This window comes from Vitis riparia, chromosome 8 (genome assembly GCF_004353265.1).
Source record: "Vitis riparia cultivar Riparia Gloire de Montpellier isolate 1030 chromosome 8, EGFV_Vit.rip_1.0, whole genome shotgun sequence".
NCBI classification, from domain to species: domain Eukaryota; kingdom Viridiplantae; phylum Streptophyta; class Magnoliopsida; order Vitales; family Vitaceae; genus Vitis; species Vitis riparia.
The window spans coordinates 20,475,959-20,494,748 of NC_048438.1; the positions used below are offsets into that span (position 1 = coordinate 20,475,959).

Here is an 18,790-nt window from a genome sequence, read left to right on the forward strand (position 1 = left end):
AATAATAAGAAGAAGACAGATGAAAAATAAATAAATTTATATATATGCATATTTTCAAAAAGGGTATAAAAATAGAGTATATTATAATCATATAGTATATTCATCTTAATATTATTTTTCTCATTTATTTCTTAATTTTATTAAATTTTATATGTGACACATTTTACAAAATAAATACAATTAAAATTATATTTAAATGTATAACACAATGATTTTTACTTTTAAAATTTATAAAAATAAAATTTGGAGAATATAGAGGGAAAATAAAAAAAAAATAGTGGATTTCCCAAATTTCCCACTTTCTATGGCTAATTTTATACTTTCACTAATTTCTAATTTTGAATTCCAAAAAGGTTATTATCATTAGTAGAAGAAAAGGATTTTCTGACGGACATAAATGGGAAAACCGAAAAGGAAAGGGGTAAATTAGTCATATAGGAAGGCCCTACTTAAAGGCGAAGAAAAGGCGCTTTTTTCTAATTTGGATGCCCTTTATCGAATTCGGTGAGTTGGGTGCGAGCAATAATAACACGTGGCATCATGAGGAGTGGGGCCCATATGCCAACTCAGCATTCCGTTTCCAACTGTCTGGCGAACATGTCGGCCAGTTATTCATGTGCGGCCGGGTCCACTTACACCTGTCTGTTCCACCTTTCCTCTCCACTCTTCGATCGTCTCAATTCGTTGACGTTTTTGACCCGGTCAACCATCCAACGCCTGACGCTGCCGCACGATCTTGACGTGAAGCGCATCACCGTCAATGCAGACGCAGTGTCGTCATCCACCGTGTTCTTATCTTGGAGGATCTTTTCTCTTTGTTACGAAGTATTTATATGGGAAGATATATTTATCTTAGCCTGTTTTATTTGGGAAGTCTCTCAATTTGTTTTGTAATATTCCTTGCTTTACTTCTTGACATCCCTCATTTCCTTCAAGAATTTTTTTGGGCTCTTCAAAAATTTTGGCTTTGCCACGCATACACATGTATAGATACATGAGGTGGTGTAAACATGCACGTATATATGCATAAAATAAGATACCCATGAAAGTAGTATGTAGAATAGTAAAAAATAATATTTATATTATTAAAATGTAGTATTTGAATGATTAAATATAGTATATTTAATAAAAATATATATAAAATATTAATTATTTTTAGATAATTATTTAAAATTTATATTTTATAAATTTCATTGCTCATTTTGTGTTTTTTTTTTTATATGAGTGCATAAAAATACATTTTTCTACAAACTTAGTATTGAAGGTAATTTGTTTTAAACTTTAGATGATTTTTTTTTTTCAACTTATTATTCATTAATTTTTTTATTGAATAGAATAATCAAATTATTTAGTTTTTTGTTAAATGTTAAAATAATTTCTTTTGAAATAATTAAAACATAATTTCAATACAATCTTCACCGTATTAATACTAAACAATTTGATATTTAATTTAGTGTTAAGTTAAATTAAGTTTTGTTTAAATTTAACCAAAACAAACAAACACTACCCTATTCATGCAGTAACTTTATGTTCTTTGTCATTTCAACTAGAATTTCCTCATTTTTCTTCATTTATTTAAAGTCCAATTTTATTTATAACTTTAAGTCTAAAGTTTAATGGGTATTTAGTAAATCAATTTAATAACTTAATGTGATTTAATAACTTAATTAAATTAGGTATATTTGATAAAATAACTTAATGGTATAAGTGAAAGTAAAAACAATTTTAAATAATAAGTAAAAATAATTAACTTATTTTTAAATCCACATATTTATTTTACATTTTTACCTAATTTACTTTAGTTACATCCACAATATTTTTTGCTATTCCATGACCTTCATCGTTACTCGACATTTTTTAATATAATTATAATTTATGAGAATAAATATATCAATTTGATGATTTATAATAAATTTTAAGTTAATTTTATTAAATAACTTTAATACTTAAAATAAAAATCAAGTAATAGATTTTAAGTCAATAATTTAACTTAAAATTAACTTAAATTATTAAATAATAACTAATATCTATCAAATTTTACCACTAATCCAAATCCAAATTCTTTAAAACCGTACTACTATTTCAACTCTCGATTAAATTTTTGTGGTATTTACATATTTAGGCTCGCTTTTTTACTTCACCTTTAGTAGTTTAAAGATCAAAGTGTTGGGATTAGTAAATTATTTCTTTCTCTTTGTTGTCTTGAATAAATATCCTCTTTCCTTAAGAGGGAACTTCACTTCGCCCATCCTTCAGATAGAGAACTTCTCCTCTAGGCCTTTGGATTTGTTAAACTCCTCATCTATGTTCAAGGCCGCTAAGAGTGCCCAAATGCTAGGTTCCTTATCCCAAGGGACGAGCAAAGCAAATTAATTCCTCTTTAGAAAGAGATGCCAAGGGAAGTAACGTGCACATGCATATACGACTACAAAAGTCAAACTTAAACTTGGTTCCAAGTTCTTTAGTCCTCAAACCCCTCAAAGCAAAATAAGAAAGGTGAGTACATACAGGTAGATACCAGCAGGATTTAATAAACAGAAAATAAAATAAAATAAAAAATCTTAAAATCGATCTCTAAGTAGACAATCCAGATATCTTAATAAGGGGTAAATCAAACTTCAATTTTCCTTAACGTGGGGGAATGAGACAAGCATCATTAAGTCAACAACCTTTGTTCATGTGAACTTCTACACTCTTAATCATAGTCATTGGATCAAGCTCGGGCCTCCCTTTCTTATTTTATTTATATTTGTAAGGTTGACAGGGAGGATGATTGTGTGGCAGCAAGATATAAACTATTTTATTCCAACGAAATTAAAAAAAAAAAAAAAAAAAGAAAAGTTGGAAAGAAAGAAAGAAATAAATAAATAAAACAATTACACTTCATTTGATATAATAACTTAATTCATTAACTTAAAACTTATTATTTAATTTTTATTTTAAGTATTAAAGTTGTTTTTGATAAAATTAATTTAAAAGTTATTTTAAATTATTATTATCGTCATAAATTATAATTAAGATAAATAAGATCAAATAATAGTAAGGATTGTGAAATAGTAAATGAGATTACGATAATAATTAGAATAAATGGAAGTAAAAATGTAAAATAAAAATATGAATTTAAAATAAATTAATTATTTTTATTTATTATTTAAAATTATTTTTGACTTTAAGTTATATCATTTAGTTATTTTATAAGTATACTTAATTTACTTAATAATTTAAGTTAAGATATTAAATAAATTGATCTACCAAACACTCTTAAATGATTTCGTGGAGATAGATTTGCTTTTACGTTCCTAATAAGCTTTGAGAAGGAGATAGAGATTTTAATTAAAATAAAATTTATATTAGATATTTTAAAGAAGCATTTTCCCAGAACTTCAGATTGTGAAGACAGATTTTATTCGGTGAATCGAGCTCGAGAGTTAAGAGACAGAGACCAAAACGGTGCGTTTTGGGAATTGACAGATGAGCCCTCAAAACGATGCGTTTTGAAGGATAATATATCAAAACGGCGCGTTTAGATCAAAACGATGTGAACAGGACAGAGAAACCAGCATCCTCTCTCGAAAGAACCCTCTGGGGGGTTGCAGGCATGGCCATGAAAGCAGCCCTGATAAACTCTAACCCTAACTGCACGAACCTGAGGAGTGCCCTCTTTCATTCAACTCCTGTATTGGATCGTAGAAGGCGCACACATTGGAACTTTGTGAGCATCTCTCTCTGTATGTATTCAGGGTTTATAATTTTTGTCGATTTTGATTTGAATAGTATTGATCAGTATTTGTAAATTGACCAAGGGTGTTTTTATGAGATACTTTCCGCTTGGATGCTGAGAAAATGGAGGAAAAAAAAGGGAATAAAATCGCGGGTCACTTGCGTTGTGTATTACAAATAGAAGGAAACGTTGAAATCGTGATTTCATTTTCGCTCATTTTCTTGCATATTTCTGGCAACCAAGCAGAGGGTTATCGTAAAGGTTTAGCTTTTAGAAGCTCAACGAATCACACCCGTCACCTCTTTTCTCCATGTCTTCCTGTCTAATTTTGTTCCCTAAAATAGAGAAAAAACAATGAATGCTATCCTGTAAATATTTTGTATGATTAAATAATGATCTGGAGGTCATGAGAAAAAGTGAAATGTGATACGAACTTAGGCTGTGTTTGGTTGCAATGGAGGTGGGGTGGGGCATTAGGATTGGAACTGGAGGCCCCATCCCCATTTCCATTGTTTGATCACTTCTAATAGTGATGATTTCTTTTACTTAACTTGAACTCCATGGAAACCAATTTTTTTAATTATAATTATTGAGTAAATGAAAGGTTTCCTTTTTCTTTTTCCCCTTATCCCATAGAATTTGAATTCCGAATCAAGTCCAATGTGCATTATAAGGACTACATAATGTGGAATTCATCGAAGGTGCTTTATTGACATTGGTTCATCCATTTCTGTTGTAACTTATGTATTGAAGTCCTTTATGAAATTTAATTAAATTTTGGTTTCCTCTTTTTATGCAGGGTGGAGGTGCTTCTAGAAATTCATCTCAGGTTAATACATATTTCAATTTCTTGTGCACTTTCATAGTACTAACTAATAAGCATACTTGTAATTTATAATGACATTGTGCTCTCGATGAGAGCTTTCTATATGTTATATCATATATGTGATGGGAATTATCTGTGGTTAGATGTTTGGAAATGGGTTTGGACATTTAGTTTGGTCATGTGCAATGGTGTATTGTTGCCTAAAGAAAAGGGTGTCATGTTGCTGCATTGGTAAGAAGTGATTTGGTCTAAGTTGAAGCTGCTGTAAGGAAGGAACTTAGGGAAAAATGTGGTTGAGATGGAGAGGAAAAAAAAAAAACTCGATGACTTATCATTTAACAAGACTTGGCCCTAGGTGGAGCAAAATGATGAAATAATGTTCTTTAGTTGAAAAATTGGGGATAGGGCTTTATTAGTTTGTTGATGCGAATTATCAATGGTTAATATTTGAAGCACTGATTGAAATAATTATAGCTTATGAAGAAATTTGCAGAGTTTGTATTAGGAATTTAGGACCACTGTTAATACCTGCACCATTTAGAATGTGGTTCATTACCTTTTTTTCCTTGTTCTAAATGATGTAAGGGAGGGTGTGTACCATATATTAACCAAGTGACATGGTTTCAAAATTCAGTTCCTTGATGTCCTTGTATCAAGCGTATCTATCACGTTCTATGGTGATATTCCACAATTAGAGAATTACTTTTGTTCTACTAGCCTCACTTTGGACAGTAATCCAATGAAGTTGAAAATGCCTTTCTTTTCTATGCCACCAAAATGGTTTGAAAATTATCATAATGTTTATCTTGAAGTTGGTTAAAGTGTTCCTTAATATTTACTGAAGTTAAAAATTGTGAATTGATACTTTTTTGGCTCTTGCAATGTAGTTAAACTGATTGACAATGTAGTTCTTCTTTTATTAGATTTCTAAAATAGACGAGCAATTTAGAATTTATCATATGCTTGCCTGCAACATATTCTAAAGGTCTGTCAAGTCTTCCTCTCCATTGCAAATTGATTCTGAATGTATTGATGCTTGTACCCTTTTTTTTCCTGACACTGAATGAAACCTTTTGCTGATCTCAATGCTTTTGTTTGCAGAGATTCAATTATTATGCAAGGTCCAGAAAACTGCATGCAAAACAAACGCTATTGCGCAATGTCAGCGCCTATGCTGAGTACCTATTTCAGGTTCCATTTATTTTTCATCTTATAGTCTTTTAAGTGCTTTATAAATAATTTCTGGTGGCAACTTTCTCCAGTTTCACAAAAAAAAAATTGTTCTTTTCTTTTCCCTTTTATTTGGGGGGGTTTCAAGAACTTGGAATATACCATCAAGTGGCAACCAATTTATGTGGGCATTTATTATTACTGCTACGGGTGCCTTGTGTTTAGCATGAATGAATGATCATGAGAAAGAAGGTAAAAATGTGTCAATTATCATTCCTGGATAAACAGCTGCAGAGGTATGGATTGGAGAGTGTTTGGTGGTAGGAAATGAACGTTTTCTAAATAAACAAAATAGTATGGATGATGGCAAAACAGAAGTGGAGAAAAAATATGCCTGATGGGTTTAGTCTGGGTGAATGATCACCTTGATCATTTATATGATCAAATTTACTGATCAAATTTTTTATAACAATTTCCAGCTTCAAGATCCAGGTATCCAAGCACCATAATTCAATTGCCTATATAGTTCTAAATATTTTCAGAATCAGAATTATTTTTAATAGTCAGTTGAGACTATCATTAAACTAGGATTTAATATGAATAATACTGATTGTAAAGATGTTAAACCTGATCATTTTGGACTTTAATGCATCATATATCTTGTCCACTTAAGTTGCTAGCAGTTGGAGTCAGTGACCTAACTACTGAGCAGGCCAAAATCAGTTCGTTCTAGTGAAGGGTTTTGCATGGCAAAAGTCAATGATCAAAATTACTGGACCTTGATCTTTTATTTTCTTTTATTATTATTATTATTATTATTATTATTATTATTATTATTATTTTTATTGTTTTGATAGGTAAATAAGAGCTTGTATTAGAAACGCCTAGAAGCGGCGAAAACAGTGCACACGATGTATACAAACAATGCTAAAGAAACTAGGCAAAAAGAAAGACAAAAAACCTTTCCCCTAACTAGACAAACAGCCACTCTATAAAATCTTTCACCTTGATAAAAAACCTGTGTTAGAGAAAGTTTTCATATTTACTGGGAATTGATGCATTCTTGAAGCTTTGTCACATTACTTTATCTTTGTTGCTATGCTTTATATTTAAAAGGATTTTTAACTTGTGTTTTGATGATTTTCTTGATGTCTCAGAGTGGGCAATCTGATCATGATGAAGACGATGGATTTTCAAGTAAAGGCCCTTCTTGGTTTAGAAAGCAGTACTGGGATAAGGGATCAAAGAGGGACCAGGGCAATGCAGGACCCCAGTGTAGGAGTTGGAGTAAGGGAGCCTCAACCTTTTTACTAATTACTTGTGCATTATGAGCAATGTGGCATCTCTCTCTCAGAGAAATTGATTAATCATCCTCTGATGAAATACGGACAGTGGGGAAAATAGTTAGATTCAATGAAAATATATAGCATTCCTACTTGCAGTTCCCATCCCCTGTACCTTGATGCTTATATTCAAAGCTATCAGATAGGAACATCAGATTCTCTTCTGTCATAATTGATTTACAAGCACTTGTTGATTCTTGGTTATTTCCTCCTCTCCCTCAAAGGGAAAAAAATAATATGTGCTCTTTCATTTATGGTTCAGGGGGTTTCCAGTTCTGTGAAGATGATATTGAAGTTGAGACAATTTTGCGATCTGCATTTGGGGGGAGCCGAACCTTCTACTGGTCCTTTATTAATGAAGAAAATCCTCAATGGGGGAGCTCATCAGGCTACAGAAATAATTACAGGTCCTCATGGAATTGGAGAGATCGGATGGATGAGGAATATGGCTATTCCACAGATTCTGACAGTTCAGAGTCGGATTTGGCTTCCCATCGAATGGCCCTGGGGTTGAGTGTTTCTGGTCCTTTGAAACTTGAAGAAGTTAAAAATGCGTGAGTTCTCTTACGGTTCCCCTCCCCAACTTCTTCGTTACTCTGTAAATAGTTTGCTCACCACACAATCTTACAGTAATGCCTTGTGTTATATGACATCTACCTGGATTCCCATTTGCAGATACAGAACCTGTGCGCTGAAATGGCATCCAGACCGTCACCAAGGCGCCGCTAAGGTATGAATATTTTACAACCATCAATTAGGGATCTTCATTCATATCAGCACTTTCAGATTAAGGTCACCAGGGATAGAGAGTTAAACTATAAGGCACAGAGACACAGAAACAACCACACATTTTCCGAATAAAAATCATCCTTGTGATTGTAACCATTCATTGGTTGGGCTTTTGAACAGGCCATTGCAGAGGAAAAATTCAAGCTTTGTAGTGCGGCATACCAATCCTTGTGTGATAAGTTGGCTGTGGATTAAAGATTCTCCAATATGAAGGCACCCTATGTCCATTTCAACACTCTCATATTTCCATAGAATTAGAAGCATGAACTCAATTCAAATGACAATACTGGCAGTCAAGATATCATCCCGGAGCTGCGCCCTTAGTTTCTAGAATCCGATCATGATACAGTGAGCCATTTTACTTTGCTGGATGTGTTACTGTCATATTCATCTTAATGCAAGTTAATATTAGTACACTGCAAGAACCATTAGGAGTTAGGCCATGTTTGGATTCATTTTTAATAAATTAGAATCCCAATTTTTTGGCTCCATATTTCCATACAAGCCTGCAGGTTCTGTGGCTGCGAGTTCTGATTTTAGTTGATTCCTCGTTCCTATATTATCTTTCTTTTTCACTTAGACATCCTCATTTGATTTATGATGATTGCACTTGAGAGTCACTAAGTGGTCGTTCAAAGCATATTTAGTTTCGTGAACAAACAAAACCATTTAACTACTTAAAGGTAAAAATTAAAATCTAAAAACTAGAAACAATGAGCCTGTTTGTTTGGTAAATGTTTTGGAAAATAATTTTGAAAAATGGTTTTTGAGAGCAATTTTTAAAAATTGATATTTGATTTTTAAAGAATAAAAGTTTGTTTGGAAACATAAAATGTTTTTAACCTGATTTTAATATTTTTTAAAATAATTTTATATATAGTGTTTTATTTTTAATGATTCTACATATTTGTATAATTATTTTTTAAAATAATCATTAAAAAATAAGTGAAAACAACTAAAATATGTTATCTGAGAATATTATGTTTTTTGTTCTTAAAAAAAAAACAAAAAATAGTTTTTAGTTGTCAAATATGTTTCCAATGGTTTTTGTTTTGAAAAACAAAAAACACTGTTCTAGTTTCGAAACAGAACCAATGTTACAATGCTATCCATTTTTGCATAAGGTTCGCTTCTTCTCTCCATATCTTTGGTCAAATTTGTAGCGTTGTGCTTTTAATCATATTGTTTATTTGAGATTGAATGAGAGCATTGTTCGGGCAACAAAGAATATTTTGGTAAACATGGAGAAAAAGGCCATTGAGTTTTAAAATAGTTATAAGTTTTTCTTGGGCCTCGTTTTGATAGCCTTTTTATTTTATTTTAGTTGAAAGTTAAAGTAAAAGTTAGAATTTTTAAAAAATAATATTGATGTTGTAAAATTTTTATTAAATATATTTTTTTTTTATATAAATTGAAATAGAGTTTTTGTAATAAATAATAATAAAATAAGTCAAATAAATGTAGAAATATTAATCAAGCTTAAAAGAAAATTCTTGTATTAAGAACTTTTTTTAAGTTCTCTAAAAAAAAATTCTTAAGAACTTAACAACTTTAATCAAACTCCAAATAAGATATTAGAGTTCGAAAACATTTTTTTATAAAAATTTAGAGTTTGTTTGACTATGTTTTCTAAAATTAAAAACAGTTTTTAAAAACAAGTTTTAAAAAACATAATTCTTTTTTTGGTTACTAAAAACACACGTCTCGTTGCTAAGAGGAAAAAGTGGCTCGTAGGTGCAAGTGATGCTCCGTCCTTTCTTAATTTTTATTAGTGAGTTCATCACTTCGTTCTTTAGGGGCGAAAAAATGGACTAATTGTACCGTAATGCTTATGGGGCATTTTCGTCGATTGAGAGGCTCCATCAAAAGCATAACGAGATTCTTGGTTTCTTTTTGTTTTTTAAAATTGATAAAAACAATTTTTACTTGTTTTTTAAAAAATTGATCTCTATTTTTTTTAAAAAAAAAATATTTATAGAAAACAACTGTCAAATAGTATTAAATAAAAAATTAAAAACAGTTTTTTATTTTTTAAAATATAAATTTATTTTTAAATCACACATGTATACTCTTAAGTATTTTGTAAATCTCTTGATTAATTTTAAACATATAGTGATTTTTTTTTAAGAACATATTTTTGTTTGTTTGTTTGTTTGAATGTTTCCTTTATGAATGTTTTTAGAAGAATTATCTACCATGTTTTTGTAATAAATATTATAGATGTTTTTTTTTCAAATTTTTGAAAGAAATTTTTGAAATTTTTTTAAAAATATTTTTTTAATGTTAAAAGTACTTTTTAAAAGTATTGTCAAATAGATTTTAAATATTTGATAAATTTTTTAATAAGGTGATTTTTTTAATTACCGGCAAAGTAATTTTTTATATTGATTTATATTCAAACATGAATTTCTTACAAATGTTTCTAGCGGACGGGCTCTTGCATGATTCGTTTAAAGAAAAGTCAGCAGATCCAGCAGTTCACAAAAAGAGCCAGCAAATCGGACGCTGAGCATGCATTTGATAAATTTTCTATTAATAATACTTTTGGAGGGAACAAACAGAAAGCCCGGCAAAGTTAGAAATCACGCAATCCAGACTCCAAACAGGCTAGTTCTTGAGGGGTGCGGTTAGCTACGTGCAACCCCACCATCTGATCTTCCCGTGCTGAGATGGCAACTTTCTATTGCTTACAACGAAGAGCCAAACTGAAAAGGTCAGGATCAAATCTCTAATCTAATTATTCTGTACACGTGGCGCACATATGGGAGATCAAGACGCAGAGCAAAATCGCTGAGTTAACTCGTGACTCTATTCAAACGCGATTATCAATCAATCAAATCTTTGATTTCTCTGCCATTTTTTTGCTTTCTCATTCGATTTAATTCAAAGATCTGTGAATATTTTGTTCAGGGATTCGAGAAAACGATGCTCAAAGCGATACAGATACTTGGTTCTTCATCTGTGCTCGTTTCACAGAGATGGAAATACCATAACAGTTGTGGATTCTCTATAATTTATTGTTCTTGTTCTTCTTCAAGAACTCCGACAATGACTTCTTTGGTAATGCCCACTTCTCCAACTCGCAAGATGCGCTGTTTCAGAGCGTTTCGGGCGTCCACAATTCGGGCTGAGTCAAACCCAGATGCCCCTTCTTCTTCTTCAGCATCATCATCGGCTTCGGTTCAGTCAACTGTGAGTTTTTCTGTTCGTTCATGATGGTTTCTTTGATGGGGTTTGGTTTGGATTCCCGAAAGTTTGTGGGATGTTTCAGTTGGTGGGTTTCAGTGAGTTCGAATTTCTACTTGATAGTCGTGGTAAAATAGGTAATTTTGTGGATTGAATGATTAGGTTTTCTAGTTTTGGATAAGTTAGGGAGGACATATCTCTATCCTGATGGTTTGATTTCAATTTCTTGTATTTTTGTTGTGATCAATTTTTATTTTCTTGACAATGTGGGGAAATGGGTTACGTTACTTTACTAAATTGCATGACTAATATATTATTTCGCAAATTTAAGAACAAAATTGGTTAGGAAAGAAATTGCTTTAGGTTTCTTGATGGTCTTTTTTTTTTTTTTTTGGCGGGTTTATGAATGTGAAGTGTAGTAAATATACGATAAGAAAAATGAAGTTTCTGCCATCATTTACGAGGCAATTCTCTTTAGGTTTAATGATGATAAAGAAATTTGGTTTTACTTGATTCAAATGGGGTAAACAAAACAATACATACATGTTGGGGGTTTCATTACTTTGACACTCTATGTGGATTACAGAAAGTGTCAGACAAAGAAGAACAAGTAGGAAGGATTGGTTATTTTTGCAAAGTGGGAAGGAAAATGTGATATAATGAAAATTATTTAAAAGTTTATACATATACATTTTCAATTTTTTGATAAGAAGATAAAATCTGATTGATGGTGCCAAGCAAAAAGGGGTGCACCTTACATGAGTATATAAGAGGCGTGAAAAAACAAGAACCAACCTCCCCACTAAAATACAGCACAACTCTACCAAACTATCTACCAATGAATTCTATTATTGTGCAATTTTCCACATGCAAAGAAACCTATCAAAAAAAAGAATTTTCCACATACAAAGAAACTGTAGGTCACTCCCAAAGGAACTTAATAAAAATCTCTTTAGTTTCTTTAGTTTTTTATCTGATTGCTCTTTTCCATTAAAGACATGATTGTTATGTTCTTTTCAAATGCACCAAAACAAGCAAAGTGGTGCCGAGCACCAAACCTTTTTACATTGTTTATCTAGCCTCTGGAACTTATAGCCTAACAAAGAGTCTTCGACCAAGGAAGGAATGACCCATTGTAACCCAAAAATAGCCAACAACATTTTCCATAATTGTCTGGTTATGCTGCAGTGAGTTAAAATATGATTTGCTGATTCTTCACTTTCACTGTGTTGATCACATTTGATTTTCTTAATACATCCTCCCCTTATAATCATGTATATGATTAATATTTTCATACCTCCCAAGCAAAAGAATAGGTTCTCAAAGGAGCACTAGTGCCCCCAAACTTCTTAACGGAAAACAACTCTCTCTCCTTAGCACGTAAGGATTTATAAAAGGATTTCACCTGAAATCTCTGTTTGTGTTAATATTTTCATACCTCCCAAGCAAAAGAATAGGTTCTCAAAGGAGCACTAGTGCCCCCAAACTTCTTAATGGAAAACAACTCTCTCTCCTTAGCACGTAAGGATTTATAAAAGGATTTCACCTGAAATCTCTGTGTGTTACATGGGTTTAGGTATAAGTGTCAAGTGCGAATATGTGTCGAGGTGTTTGATCCATTACATATCAAATTTTAGGATATGAGGGCTCGATTGAAAAATGATTTTGAGTGGTACTTGGATATGACATAATAAAGGAAAAATTTCAAATAGGAGTAAAGAATTAACATATCCTTGAAAAGAAAAGAAAATATCCAAAACAAAATAAAAGTAATTGAAAAGGATCCCCACACCCACACTCATACCCTTGTCATATCATACTGACACAAGTATGTTAAGTGAAATTAAAGAGTCCAGGTATTGGAGCTCTTTGCCCACCTTCAAACTCATAACATTAGTAAGTCTAAAGAATGGAGCTACCTCTTCCCTTTTCTAATCTTGGAATTGCCTTCTAAAGAGCAAGTACCAATGATTGCCATCCACCTCTATCACCCACATATTTACCACTCTAACATTCTTGGAAGAGAATATGCTAAACAACATAGGGAAAGCCTCTTTCAGATGTTGATCTCCTATCTAATAATCCAACCAAAGTTTAGTCCTTCTTCCATTTTTTTTTATCAAAACGCAGGTTCTGCTGATTGACCGTTGTAGTCCTTCCTCATGTCTTTCCACACCTAATCCAAAAGCCTTTGTCACTTCTTTTATGCATCACCCCCCTTCCACCTCACCATACTTACCGCATATTCTCCTTGACACACTATGATGCTCATGAGTCATTAAAGCATTTGCTTAGTAATGCCTTACTTAACGTGTTCATTTTCTTAATTCCCAATTCCTTATACTTTTTATCTTTGTGGATTGTATTCTAGTTTACAATATGTATTCTTTTCAAAATTGGAAAAGTGTGTAAAAACCTAATTGAGTTTGAACCTATTTCTTATTTGCCTTCAACTTTTCTTTCCTTTAATTTTTTAACTTTATTTTCTTTCACCTATACTTTCCTTCAAACCTTCAAAGTCCCAAAAAAGAGTATCGGAATTGCGGCAATTGGTGGTCTTCGTGTTGAATATATGCAATCTATCCTTGATGTTTATATTACAAGCTTTTAATAAAGTTCATAAGGGAAAACTATGGGATAGATGAAAGGGGGTGGTGGTCTTGTGAAGTGAGAGATGGGTATTTGGGCTATGGAAAATGACGAAGGATTGAGATCTCTTTAATAGTAGAACCTCTTTTTCTATGGGTAAAGAGAGGAGGATGGAGTTTCGGAAGCATAAGTGGTATAGAGATGAGTCTTTGTGTATATCTTTTTCCTCTTTGTAATCATTAGCTATATCGAAAGAGGCATGGGTAGTGGATTTATGGGACTAGACAAGTGAAAGGGGTCACTAGAATCCTTGTTTCTCTAAGCATTTTAACAATTGTGAGTTGGATGACGTGGAACTTTCTTTTCTAGATTACAAGGGAAGGTGATGATTAAGGTGGCTTGGATGGATTCGAGGAATGGAACTTTTTCTATCAGAGATCTGTATTTTGTTTTAGAGCTAGGCAGATCGATTCCTTTTCTAATGGGAGTAATTTGGAATTCAATGGTCTTGTTTGAAGCAAGTTTTTTTGCTTGGAAGGCAAGTTGGGGAAAAGTTTTGACTTTAAATTTGCTTCAAAGGAGATGATGCTCGTTGCTAAATGGATGCTTTCTTTGTAAAGTTGAGGGAGAATTTGTTGATCATATCCCCCTCCACTATGCTAAAACAAGGGTAAATCTTCTACCATCAAAGAGACTCTCTTAGGATGATTGACTTTTTTGTGGGGAATAAACGAAAAAAGACATGGATACCCAGTCCCTTTTGCACTTTTTAGAGAATATGAAAGGAAATGAATCAAAGATCGTTGAAAATGAGGGGCATTTTGAACAAAGTCTAAAAAACACTTTTCTTAGCAATCTTTTTTTGTGGGTTAAGTTGTACGTAGATGAAGGTTTGATGTCTTTAATTGATTTTGTAGATTGGTTGGGTTTTCACCATGGGAAGGAGAAGTTTTTTGTGTTCCCTCTTTTTTCGCTATGCCTCATGGTGGCCGCTGTATTTAACCTATGTATTTCAACTGTATTACATCATTAGAAAAATAAAGAAAAAATCGACTTTGTGGTTAAGAGATAGGAAGTTTCGATTATGCTTTTGAAAGTGAGAGGAGGGTGAGAGGGAGGGCTTCTCCATTTTCCCTTTTCAAGTGGATATAATACTGAGATATTTGAATTCTTCTCATCCATGTTCAGTTTTTTGGTTTGCTGTTTTGTTTAGTTGTTAATGGGATTGATTATTATGCTTTTTGAAAGAGAGAGAAGGAAGGATGAAGGGCATCTCTATTTTCCCTTTTCAAATGAATAGAATACTGAGAAATTTGAATTCTCTTCATGTTTAGTTGTTTGGTGTTATTCCCCTGGTGACCCTTTTTCCCATTTTAGAACAGAGTTGGACTTTTTTTAATTTATTCTCTCTTCTTTCTGTAGTGATTTTATACAAAGTTTATGATTGAACCTGGGAAAAATCTTCCCTTTATTTTTTTGCCTTTTTCTCTATACAGGGACATAATTTTTGTATAATTTTCCTCTCTATTGCATGGAACCTACAACTTTCCTAGTATGCTCCAATTTTTGCAGTAAACTAATTTGGATAACCTAAGTGGTTAGAGCTCATAATTTGATGGCACTATGCTGCTGTTTTGGTAGTTGCTAGTGGTGGAAGCCCTAAATAGTTTTTTGAAAGAAGGTGGGAACTGAAACCATAATGGTCCATGAATCATTGGCTAGGAGGTGGGGCTTGGATGATAGGATTGGGCAGGGATAAGGGAAGTTCTGATTTTGATTTCACATAGTAAAGAAGGCCCATTAGAAAAATACTTTATTAATTGTTAATTGGAAAATACTTTTCTCATGAAGAATACTTTTCAATTAATAATACTTTTCTATTATTAATTGGAAAAACTCGTTAGGGTAGTCTAGTTGGTCAAGGCGAACATTGGAAAGTGTGGTTCCAGTAAGTGACACATGGTCCCGGGTTCGAATCCTACCACTAATGATACCCTGAATTTACCCGGTGCTGGTTGTTGCAGAGTGATGAGCACCCTGAGGTTTGGGTCCTCATGGAGAGTCCTAAGAGTTTGGCCATGGAAAGTTCCTTAGTTATCAAAATAAATAAATAAATAAATTATTAATTGGAAAATGTAGCTCGTTTTGATAATAATAGTTCATAGACTCATTGGTATGTATGGTTTTCCTATGCATTTTCAGAATTTTTAGAATATAATTGACTCTAAAGTTGTGTACTTTTATCTCTTCTCTAACTCCAAGGTTGTACCTCTTCTTTCCCTCCCTCCTTCCTCAGTTACTGATCCTTACATTTATACTTCCTATGATTTTTCAGGGGAGCACATTGAAGATCAATTTTTGTCAGTGGTGTGGTGGCCCAACGAAGCATGATATACCGGAGGGAGAGGAGAAGATCAGGGCTATTTGCACACTTTGTGGGAAAATCACTTATCAGAACCCAAAAATGGTAGGACTGATTAAGGCACAGGTCATATTGAGATTGACTATTTGTAGATTGGTTTGCACAATTGTTTTATGTAAATCCAAAAATAATAGAGGAGTCCAATATTTGCCTTGCAATTCTTTTGGAAGGGGTTGTTTGGATGTTCTATGAAAAATGAATGATTTTATTGTTTGAAATGAAGCACCATGTTCTTTATGGTATAAAAATTAGTCTTCAGTTTTCTTAGCACTTGTTCCATATGTTACATACTACACTGTCAACCTGTTCTGTCAAATGCCATGTAAAATGAACTGGACTCTTTGAATTTCCATAGGATGTCCAAGCACACTAACAAATTCCACCTATTTTATTAACACTCAAAGACTGAATAATTTTCAATCTCGATTAGTACAATACCTCAAACTACACATGATTTTATGCATCCAAATTTTATTGATTGAACTGAATTTTGGATTGTAAGTAGGAAGAAATTCCTGAATTAGAAATTAAAATGTTGAGAATTAAACTAACCATGTTGCCAGTGAGATACTGTGAATTAATGCGAGTTGAAGATGCTGAAAGGTGTTGGGATGTCACAATGACATGGATAAATGAATAAACACTTTTGAGTAGTTCAAAGAGTAATTTCCACTAATTAGAAAAAATATTTGTGATTATTATAGTCAAATGGAAAAATTTTAGTTCTGTGGATTTATTTATTTATTTATTTTTTGAGAAAGACCTGTATTGTCACTGTGACCTGTGATATAACATGATGCTGGTTATGTTTGTCCTGTACTCAACCTTGTAGGTTGTGGGTTGCCTCATTGCGCATGAAAACAAAGTTCTCCTCTGCCAACGGAAGATTCAACCATCTTATGGTCGTTGGTACGTATATATGTGAATGGAGTTATTTTCCAGGGAGGACCATCCTATTATTTCCCTAATTTGTGTTATGAAGCCATCTTCCAGCATCTTCAATAAATAGTAACTACTCATTCTTGGGTGTTGTCCATATAGGACTCTTCCTGCTGGTTACTTGGAAATTGGGGAGTCAGCTGCAGAAGGGGCAATCAGGGAGACCTGGGAAGAAGCAGGTGCAGATGTGGAAGTGCAATCACCTTTTGCTCAATTGGATATTCCTCTTATCGGTCAAGTGAGGGAGAAACATCTCTTTTTTTACCTTATATTGATTACCTATGCTCTTGCTCTAGAATCTAGATGCTTGTGTATTCATTGTTTATTTTGTGGAGCAGACATACATAATTTTCTTAGCGAAGCTGAAGAAGCCACACTTTTCCCCAGGTCCAGAATCATTGGATTGCCGACTCTTTGCACTTGAAGATATACCTTTTGATTCTTTGGCATTTTCATCAATGTTGGTCACCTTAAAATTGGTATGCATCATTTTCAAACAACAGTAAATATGAATCATTTGTCAATTAATTGCATTTAAATTTATATTTTTTAGTCACCGTGCCGTATCTCCTGTGGGTGTAGTACATTGAAGATGTAAAGTCAACCGGAAGACCCAAATTTCACTATGGTACCATTAATAAAAGGTATTTCCAGTTTGTGTATGGTAGATTTCTATTTGTAAGTATGTTCTGTTTGGTTACTAAGAAATAATATCTTAAATTGTTTATACTAAAAAATAAGGACAGTTTTTTCATTATTTGGAAACCCTAACAGCCAGAGCCATAATTTTCAAAACTAAATTTTTGAAGAGAGCTGTAATTCTGGTCTTCCATTCTTTTATTCAATTGTGAACTTGATTCATTTCTGCTGTTTTTGGCAGGCCTGGCACTAGCCCTTCTGATATTCAATCCTACACCCTGGATTTTCATTTGCAGTCCTGATCATATTGTGATGATTGCACTAAACAACCCTACCATTTGGGATTCAATTCTAAAATTTCCCCATCAAATCCTTTTTTCCCACCGTAAAACTTTGCTGTCAGTGTGACACCCATTTTGAGTTCATCGAAATAACCTGTAAGTCTAATGATTAGAATATTCTGGAAACTTTTTAAGACTTCTTGTGGATCTTGCCTGGAGTGGAAGGCTCAAGAGTAACAAGACTAGAGGTTCAAGGTTCAAGAGACGAGTAGAATATTCTGGAAGCTTTTAAGGGTTGTGTGCATCTGGTTGGGCGAAAGTTTCTGGAAGAATGTGGATGGCTGAGGATCACTCTAGAATCAGTGGGAATTCTCGGGAGCTAGATTCTGTTCATACCATAAAAGATATAGGAAGCTTCTAAAAATTTCAAGGACTGTAGAAGATTTTTGGATGCCTTTAAATAGCGATGGAGGAGATGCTCGGTGGGTGGGATGGTACACTTAAGCAGAAGAGAAGGGGAAAATGGTAGACTTGTTTAACACTATTTTATGTTGATGTTATTAATAAGACAAAATTTTGTTGTGTATGAAATGATTGTCATCCCTCTATTCTTATAATTTCTTATTCTTATTCTGGATTTTTTATTTTATTTTTATTTTTATTGCACTTCAATGCAAACCATTAAAAGATGAAAATATATTTATTTTTCATATAGAAAAAAAAGAAAATATTGCCAAATTACCCAAAATTTGGAAAATATTCAAATTTTTTTTATAAATTAGAATATAATAATAACTCTTCAATTTTAAGATTATATTATTTTTTAATTTCATTATGTTTTTATTTTAAATATATGATTAATATAATTAAATATAATAATTGTGG

General features: G+C 32.7%; 2 protein-coding genes across 4 annotated transcripts; both read left to right on the plus strand.

The window, feature by feature from the left end:
- The first annotated feature begins 3,475 nt into the window (after positions 1-3,475).
- LOC117919708 lies at positions 3,476-8,342 on the plus strand. Its single transcript, XM_034836946.1, has 7 exons — positions 3,476-3,712; positions 4,521-4,550; positions 5,649-5,738; positions 6,875-7,004; positions 7,323-7,614; positions 7,736-7,790; positions 7,970-8,342. The coding sequence occupies exons 1-7, from the start codon at positions 3,599-3,601 to the stop codon at positions 8,042-8,044; spliced, it is 786 nt and encodes a 261-aa protein (XP_034692837.1). The 5' UTR covers positions 3,476-3,598; the 3' UTR covers positions 8,045-8,342.
- Positions 8,343-10,450: 2,108 nt separating this feature from the next.
- Positions 10,451-18,535, plus strand: LOC117919763 (nudix hydrolase 23, chloroplastic). 3 transcript variants are annotated; one of them, XM_034837010.1, is made up of 8 exons: positions 10,451-10,562; positions 10,760-11,041; positions 15,960-16,091; positions 16,879-16,955; positions 17,088-17,223; positions 17,324-17,464; positions 17,568-17,629; positions 17,866-18,535. In XM_034837010.1, exons 2-8 carry the CDS (start codon positions 10,775-10,777, stop codon positions 17,924-17,926), a joined length of 876 nt encoding a protein of 291 aa, XP_034692901.1. In that variant the 5' UTR covers positions 10,451-10,562; positions 10,760-10,774; the 3' UTR covers positions 17,927-18,535. The 3 variants fall into 3 exon arrangements, 2 of the variants coding, with proteins under 2 accessions (XP_034692901.1, XP_034692902.1); XR_004652138.1 differs by lacking the exon at positions 10,451-10,562 and having other exon boundaries at positions 10,635-11,041; positions 17,324-17,445; positions 17,539-17,629; positions 17,866-17,902; XM_034837011.1 differs by lacking the exons at positions 10,451-10,562; positions 17,866-18,535 and having other exon boundaries at positions 10,630-11,041; positions 17,373-17,445; positions 17,539-17,629.
- Positions 18,536-18,790: the final 255 nt, after the last annotated feature.